The sequence below is a fragment of the Zingiber officinale genome, chromosome 5A (genome assembly GCF_018446385.1).
Source record: "Zingiber officinale cultivar Zhangliang chromosome 5A, Zo_v1.1, whole genome shotgun sequence".
Classification (NCBI taxonomy): Eukaryota; Viridiplantae; Streptophyta; class Magnoliopsida; order Zingiberales; family Zingiberaceae; genus Zingiber; species Zingiber officinale.
In genome coordinates, this window is record NC_055994.1 from 134,970,376 (window position 1) to 134,979,146 (window position 8,771).

At 34.7% G+C, this 8,771-nt stretch overlaps 1 protein-coding gene across 1 annotated transcript; it reads left to right on the forward strand.

The window, feature by feature from the left end:
• The first annotated feature begins 6,793 nt into the window (after positions 1 to 6,793).
• Positions 6,794 to 8,646, forward strand: LOC121983277 (uncharacterized protein ycf23-like). Its single transcript, XM_042536220.1, has 9 exons — positions 6,794 to 7,102; positions 7,168 to 7,233; positions 7,306 to 7,380; positions 7,505 to 7,567; positions 7,647 to 7,706; positions 7,798 to 7,887; positions 7,964 to 8,071; positions 8,147 to 8,269; positions 8,376 to 8,646. Exons 1-9 carry the CDS (start codon positions 6,869 to 6,871, stop codon positions 8,502 to 8,504), a joined length of 948 nt encoding a protein of 315 aa, XP_042392154.1. The 5' UTR covers positions 6,794 to 6,868; the 3' UTR covers positions 8,505 to 8,646.
• The last annotated feature ends 125 nt before the right edge of the window (positions 8,647 to 8,771 follow it).

Sequence of the window (8,771 nt, forward strand, 5' to 3'; positions counted from 1 at the left end):
CACCTCGATGTTGCTTGTTATTATTACACCAATCTAGTAGCTCAAGCGACTATTAGCAGTTCCAAATCTTCTTTCGATCGACAAAGTTACTATGGTGAGTCGTCTAGTCTCGTCCATTTCACGTTTAAGATGCAGGCAAAGATTCCTACAGACAACGTCAAATTTAAACTTGTTCGAAAGTGGGGAAGATGACGCACTGGCAAATGCCTCTGATGTTGATTGGGGGAAGACTCGTAGTTGAAAAAAGTGATTCTGCATGATCCTACGTGTCAAAAGGAACTTCAATAATCGGGCTAGGGAGAGGTCCCAGCGCAGGCACTCCGACACTCAAGTCAGTGATCTCACCGAAGGTAATGAACAGTGGCTATGGGTGTGTAAAATTGCATAGCATCATGTATGTGTAGCGTATCTTCACTTGTAGATGGAGATCCCCTTTTAAAAAAAAGGTAGATCCGCTATCTTAGCGACCCCCTAGTGTCGGCCTCACGGATATGGAGAGAGATACATGCAAGTACACAGGTCATAGGTGCATGGTGGGGTAAACTCCAGGTCGTCAATTCCTGAGAATCGATCCCTGGCCATTACGCCAGAGATCCCATGCGTCCATCGTCTGCGCTACACTCTGGAGACTCCCTTTTAAAGTGTTACTATTTATTTGTTCATAAATCTCAAGATATTTTTTTTTAAAAAAAAAAAGACAACCCATAAATATGCTCTAACCTTTCCCAAAATGGACCCGCTATCGGCTATCCCTTCATTTGGCAGAGTGGAAGCTTCTAGTATACAACTTGCATATGGAATATTATCATTCATCCGTGGTACAAAATGTCAAAAAAGGAATAAGAGGTCGTTGGGTTGAGGGACCCTTAGTATGATTAGCTGACTAAGTCCTTTCTATAGCCCAATGAGCTTTTGTTTGCAAGCACAACCAGGTTGGAGTTGAGGAATGTTATCGAGGACTCGTTCTTTACTCGGCGTCTCCGTTTGGCCTAGAGTTCGGTCGAACTAAGTGTTTAGTTTGTTCGATTGGATCATAGGTCCGATCGACTAAATTACTCAGTCGAAATAGTTAACTGTGTTATCTACGAGTGATGCAGAGGACCTAGCTCGATCTAGATGGTACTGACTTGGATGTCATTAGTAGCGAGGGACTCGGAATCCGATCAATCCAAGGGTCTGATCAAATAACCTCTCGATTAAGATGATCAACTATGCTGATCCTAAGTATTGACTCTTTTTTAACTTTAATTATTATATCAGTTGACCTTCTAAATTTTGATCCGACCAGGGCCGGCCCTGAGGCATGTCACCGGGGGCGACAGCCAAGGGCCCCCAATTTTTCGGGGGCCCCAAATTTGACATACATATATAATATATATTATATATAATTAGATTGTTTTAATAAAAACCCTCCAAAAAAATTTATTGGATTAATAGAAAAAAAGAAGGAAGGTAAATGATCATTTTTTCTCTTTCCAAGATTTTATTATTTCTACAACTCTTTCTTTATTAATTTATTTATAGAAATCATAAATTTTTAAAGAGTAAAGTATGAATCATGAACGCTATTTTTCTCCTTTCATCTCCTTTGAATCTCTTTAAATTAAATTAGAAAAGTTTATTCTCTAATTGAAATTTTAATTTCATCAATATTATCATTCATCAATATATAAACTTACAACGTAAGTTTCTTATTGTCAATATTCAATATTAATTTTTAATATTGTATTGGAGCCAATGTTTTATGATTTTTCTTATAGATTTGAAAGAGTTAAAATAAATCATCCCAATTTTAATCATCATAGAATATATTATATCAATTGCTTTAAGTATAAACCAAGTTTTATTGTTCTTCAACTATTATTTTCACTACTTGTGTTTATTTCATTGTTAGCTTTGTTGTTGGTTTTATATGTTTTATTTTTACACTTGAAATTAGTAGTACAAATATGTTTTCAAAGAAATATCAACCTTGGAGTCAGAAAATAAACAAAAAAAAGAGTGGAACAAATTATTAAAACTCACAAATGTATTCTTTGTAAGTTTTTTAAACCTAGCTTTTCAATTGAAGATTCAATTGATGAATTACAAGAAAAAAGTCATGAAGAACTAAATGATCATACAACAAATGAGCAGCAATTGAGTAATTAAGAATAACTAAATGATAATACAATCAATGAATGAGAAGAATTGAGAGAAAATGATGATCATAATCATGCAACGAATGAGCAGGAAGAATTGAGAGAAGATGATGATAATAATTTGCATATAAATAGCTTGACAATTTTATATATCGAAAATGAGGCGCTAGAAAATTTTGATTTTGAAAATCTTATTGATGATTTTACTTCTCAAAATGCTAGAAGGTATAGATTTTTTTTCAATGATTATTTCATATTTATTTATTTTTATTCATAGGTATTACACTTTTTGAAGAAACTTAATAAATATATTTTGTACGGTGTTGTACTTTTTGAAAAATTTTAAAAAATATATTTTGTATGGAGTTTATCATACTTTAAATGAAATATATTAATTTTCAAGTTTTCTTATTAAACTTATTCAGATTGTATGTTAGTATTTTTTTTTCCTATAGAGGTCCCTTTTTTCTTTTCGCCCAAGGGCCCCGAAAAGTCAGGGCCGGCCTTCTAAAAGATATTCTTTTCTTTCGTTCGTTCTGTCTTTCTTCAGTAAAATAATCACAAGATTTATTTATATTTTTATTATACACATTTAAAATTTACAGTTCTCAATTTACTATTTATCTTATAAAATTAAGATGTTAGAGTATAAATATATTAAGAAGACTTTAAATAGTACATTGATTTTGATTTAAAATGTCTTTAGTTTTATTAGTTAGCTTTGGATAGCTCCCCGATGTATTTATTGCCTTTGGATCTGAATTCAATAGAGTAAAGTGAAAATAGTGAATTTTTTTATTTACAAAGACTAAATAAAATTTATCATAAACTCATTATAAAACATAGAACAATAATACTCACTAACAAACACCACCAATGACTCCTTAATTTGAAAAATATCAAAATTTTGAATTTTGAATGAATAGAAGTTTAAATCAAAATTAATATATTTTTGGAAGTCTCTTTAATGCATTTATACCTTTAGATTTGAATTCTATAGTGTAAATCGAGAGCAATACATTACAAATGTTTAACAAAATTTATCCGGACTTCCTGCTTCGAAAAATATTAAACTTTTAAAATTTCGAATGCCAAAATTAATTGATAGACTTAGAAAATTACAAATCGTTTCAAATCAAAATTAATATATTCTTAGAAGCACTTTTTTTCAATGAATTTATACTTGGGAGAATAATGAATTTTGAATAGATATAGCAAAAATATAAAGAAATCCCATCATTATTTAGTATTTAGTGAAAGAAATAGAAGAGCAAAGGCATATTTTGGGAATATGTTACCTGATTTAGATATATATTATTCCTCTAATCATTGGAGCGGTGGATTCAATGTGAAATGAGTTGGCGCATCTAAAGAAAATCTAGTTGTGGATCACATTCGTACCACAAGAATAAGAGGGAGCTAGGAGATTTAGCAAAGTCAAAAGCATTTATCACGGGGATGGAGGAGCCACCTGCTACGCTTCTATTGTTTTTGCCTTAACGTGCTTTGACTTGTATTGTGCCAGTTTGTGAAAACACTTGGATGGGTACCTTCATAAGAAATTGAATCCATCATATCACTTTTTAATATTAATTTTTCACATGGGGCAAATTGTTGATTGACATCGATCGATAGATCGTCTGTCTGGCTGAGGAACGCTTGACTTGGAAGGAAAGATACGAAACACAATCAGACAAACTGACCTTAATTTGCACTACTGTTTACCACTCAAACTAGCTATCTAAAATGTAATTTTAAGCCTTTTTTTTCATCATTATATATATATATATATATATATATATATATATATATATATATATATATATAATTAAAATTTTATGATAATTGTAAATGGCTTAGACTGTTGCATTAATTATTAGGGTTCTGAAAAATTCTAAGTTTAGATGGTAGCAAAAGGTAGTACCATGGTACTCTAAGGGGGCTTTGAATTTGTCCATATTTGGTTCTCTTGATTTTTAATCATACATGATATATGATTCTAATATATTGGTCGTTGTCAAGCATCTTTGACCAAAAATGTTTGGCAATCGATTGATCATGGTCAAACACCTTCATGCCAAATGAATATTATTACATTCTTAAAATTGTTAAATATTTTTAACCCACCCAAAGTGTTTATTGATTCTAAAGCCCTCATATTCATGCCAAATAAACATCTAGCTAGTATCACTTTCAATCAATTAGTTGATCAACTATTAGTTTGGACTATAGTAACAAAGTGGGTTTGGCAAAGGATGAATTTAAGAGATAGGTGTAGGGTAATGTTGTTGGATGCTCCCTTTAGATAAGAGAAAAGTGTTGTTATTCCAATTAATAAAAATAATTTAGATTCTTTTTCTTTTGGCATCCGGTCAAGCGGCAATGCATTCTTCATGCCACTTTCTGTGGCCGATCAAGAGGCAGAAGAAACTAGCTAGGAATTAAGCCATTTCTCCATCTCCCTCATGCTGAATCATCAGCTTAATTCAGTCATTAATGGTGAAGCAGAGCCACTAACTAGGCCTTGGGCGTCAAAGACACCAACCGCCCTCCATCTACCAAGCATCCATCGATCGTCGTCTCGTATACCCGATCGATGCTTAGGCCTCACTTAGTCACTTCTGACGTCGACAACACCGTGAAACTAAACGTAAAATCCAACTCCCTTCTGTGGTTTCCTTTAGTAACCAGTCAACAATGTCAGGCCCGCCCCCCTCTCCTTGTCTGCTCATTTCCTTTTCATGTCTGCTTCAGAAAAAGGTTTGTGTCAGAAAGCATATATATTTCAGCAAAGGGAAGCCGTCATCTTCGCGGCTCATTCAGGACACCCCACGTTTTCTAAAGAGAATAAATTATCATTTATCTTAATACGGCGGCCCTTTACCTAAGGAGTTTGGACACCCAGTGAAGAGAAAGTATACATACAGTACAGGAGATATATAGCTTGATGTAGGCCAACCAACATTTAATATACGTATAGAATAGAAATACACGCAACAAATTCTCGTCCGTTGTCTTCCTTATAGTTACCGGTTGTAGGATGATACGGTGAATACAGAGGGGCTTCGAGTTGGATCTAGGGCCGGCCCTGATTTTTCGGCGCCCTTGGGCGAAAAGAAAAAAAGGATCTCTATAGGAAAAAAAAAAAAATACTAACATACAATCTGAATAAGTTTAATAAGAAAACTTGAAAATTAATATATTTCATTTAAAATATGATAAACTCCATACAAAATATATTTTTTTAAGATTCTTCAAAAAAATACAACACCGTACAAAATATATTTATTAAGTTTCTTCAAAAAGTGTAATACCTATGAATAAAAATAAATAAATATGAAATAATCATTGAAAAAAATCTATACCTTCTAGCATTTTGAGAAGTAAAATCATCAATAAGATTTTCAAAATCAAAATTTTCTAGCGCCTCATTTTCGATATATAAAATTGTCAAGCTATTTATATGCAAATTATTATCATCATCTTCTCTCAATTCTTCCTGCTCATTCGTTGCATGATTATGATCATCATTTTCTCTCAATTCTTCTCGTTCATTGATTGTATTATCATTTAGTTCTTCTTAATTACTCAATTGCTGCTCATTTGTTGTATGATCATTTAGTTCTTCATGACTTTTTTCTTGTAATTCATCAATTGAATCTTCAATTGAAGAGCTAGCTTTAAAAAACTTACAAAGAATACATTTGTGAGTTTTAATAATTTGTTCCACTCTTTTTTTTTTGTTTATTTTCTGACTCCAAGGTTGATATTTCTTTGAAAACATATTTGTACTACTAATTTCAAGTGTAAAAATAAAACACATAAAACCAGCAACAAAGCTAACAATGAAATAAACACAAGTAGTGAAAATAATAGTTGAAGAACAATAAAACTTGGTTTATACTTAAAGCAATTGATATAATATATTCTATGATGATTAAAATTGGGATGATTTATTTTAACTCTTTCATATCTATAAGAAAAATCATAAAACATTGGCTCCAATACAATATTAAAAATTAATATTGAATATTGACAATAAGAAACTTACGTTGTAAGTTTATATATTGATGAATGATAATATTGATGAAACTAAAATTTCAATTAGAGAATAAATTTTTCTAATTTAATTTAAAGAGATTCAAAGGAGATGAAAGGAGAAAAATAGCGTTCATGATTCATACTTTACTCTTTAAAAATTTATGATTTCTATAAATAAATTAATAAAGAAAGAGTTGTAGAAATAATAAAATCTTGGAAAAAGAAAAAATGATCATTTACCTTCCTTCTTTTTTTCTATTAATCCAATAAATTTTTTTGGAGGGTTTTTATTAAAACAATCTAATTATATATAATATATATTATATATGTATGTCAAATTTAGGACCCCCGAAAAATTGAGGGCCCTTGGTCGTCACCTCCGGTGACATGCCTCAGGGCCGGCCTTGATCTTTTATGACTTGAATATTATGAAAGTCAGATACATTTCCAAATGAGAAACCTTAAACTTGCGTATGTAGTTTGACATGTTAGTTCAGTAAAGTATCGTTAATAGTATTTTTTATCCTTTTCAAGCCCAATTAGTTTGGCCCATGCTGGCCCAATGCATTCAAATATTGCTCAATTAATTCTGTTTTAGAGTCATTTTAAAAAAAACAGTGGCTCAATCTTATCTCGTTTCACGTACCCTAAGTGACGCAGAACAGAGGAGAGAAGTGCCGGTAGAAATGGCTCACGCAGCCGCGATGGCAGTCGTCCTCCCAGTTCGATCCTTGCCTAAGGCTGCCTCTCATCTCCCCCACGGAAGCGCCGAAACTACCATCCGCCACCTTCGGCAGGCGACTGGCGGTGGCCGCTGCCGCCGCCCACCGAAGCGTCGGCCTTCTGCGGTCCCGAGAGCCTCGCTTTCGACCACCAAGGAATCCGTTCTCAGCGACTTCCGCGAGAGGAGAGCACTCAAGGTTAAGTTCTCCGTTAAGTTCGCTGAGCTTAGCAATTTGCGTTCATTGGTCATGCCATTTTGCAGATCATATCAGGGCTTCAAAATTTCGACAAGGATAAGGTTGCCTCCGTAGTCATAGCTGCAGAGAAGGTTTGCCCGCTTTCATGAGTATTTGCCTTTTAATGGCTATTGAGATGCTTCATTGTGTTGCGTAAATGACAGGGAGGTGCAACACATGTCGATATAGCTTGTGACCGGGAATTGGTAGAGCTTGCTCTGGGTTTGACGTCTCTACCGGTAATTCTTGCGCGTAATCTTATTTTCAGGGTTTTCATTATAGCATTTTTGGTGCATCAGTTTGTCAAACAAATGAGCGCAGATACCACAGCTCTTCTTTCTTATGATGATCTTGTTCTTGCAGATTTGTGTTTCCTCTGTGGACCCTTTGGCATTTCCTTCTGCAGTGGAAGCAGGTGCCCAAATGGTTAGGATGCGATGAACTTGACTGGTTTCGATCGGATTGTCTGCCATACCAAACATTAAAATCCTTCTGCTAAATGCAGGTGGAAATTGGAAATTATGATTCTTTCTACGAGATGGGAATTCAGTTTTCCCCTGAACAGGTATATGAATCATGATCGTACTTTTCCTTGCAGTTCCTCGAGTATTTTCAGCTATTTCTATCTCGTCACTATTCTGTGGTGCCATTGTCAGATTCTAAAGCTCACTAGAGAAACTAGAAGGATTCTTCCATCCATTACACTGTCTGTAACCGTGCCACACATGCTTAGTCTCCCTGATCAGGTAGCTCAATTATATCCTCGTAAACTGAGATTTGTCACTAACACAATCTCTCGTTGTTTTTTTCCAATTTAAAAAGGTGAAGCTAGCAGAGTTGCTGGAACAGGAAGGTGCTGATATAATCCAAACTGAAGGAGGGAAATACTCAAGCCCATCAAAACCTGGTGTCCTTGGTTTGATCGAGAAGGTAACAACAGCACGAATAAGAAATCTTAGCACACTTGTGATGAAAATTGTGATATTTTTCCTCTTTAAAATGTAGGCCACACCAACGCTAGCAGCTGCATACTCCATTTCCCGAGCAGTTCAGATTCCAGTTATGTGCTCATCTGGATTAAGCGCTGTTACTGCACCTATGGCTTTAACAGCAGGAGCAGCTGGTGTGGTATGCGTTCTTTTGCTTTCTAATCTAATCATTATCTGCTGCTAGTGAAAGAAATATAGACTCATTCAGATTCTTTTGTGTTCTTGATTATCTGAATGGATTTTAGGGCGTGGGTTCTGCTGTGAATCGGCTTAACGACGTGGTCGCCATGATCGCGGAAGTCAAAACCATTGCTGAGTCACTTGTTCTACCCGCGAGATTATCATCTGAACAGATGCAGTCTGCTCGACGATAGCTCCTGAATATCTGCAGATGCATTTCATTTCTCCATCAGTCGATGCTTTCAACAACATACTTTGCTGCTATATAATTGCGAGCAGCGTTTCCGGACAATGTATGATTTTGTTTAAGACTTGGAGCACCTGGTTCTCTGATTACATGTCGGTGCATTAAATGGGAGGTCAACGCGTGTTGCGAGCTCGTTGTTTTCTGTACTACTGGTTTTCGAAAAACTCTCTTGATGTTGATCGGTGATCACGGTGCACAATTAACCCCAGTCGCG

Bases quoted from the DNA above. Each gene is read 5' to 3' on its own strand.
- LOC121983277 (XM_042536220.1), top strand. From the start codon at position 6,869: ATGGCTCACGCAGCCGCGATGGCAGTCGTCCTCCCAGTTCGATCCTTG. The intron at 7,234-7,305 runs GTTTGCCCGCTT...CGTAAATGACAG, and splicing joins TAGTCATAGCTGCAGAGAAG to GGAGGTGCAACACATGTCGA. The intron at 7,381-7,504 runs GTAATTCTTGCG...TTGTTCTTGCAG, and splicing joins TGGGTTTGACGTCTCTACCG to ATTTGTGTTTCCTCTGTGGA.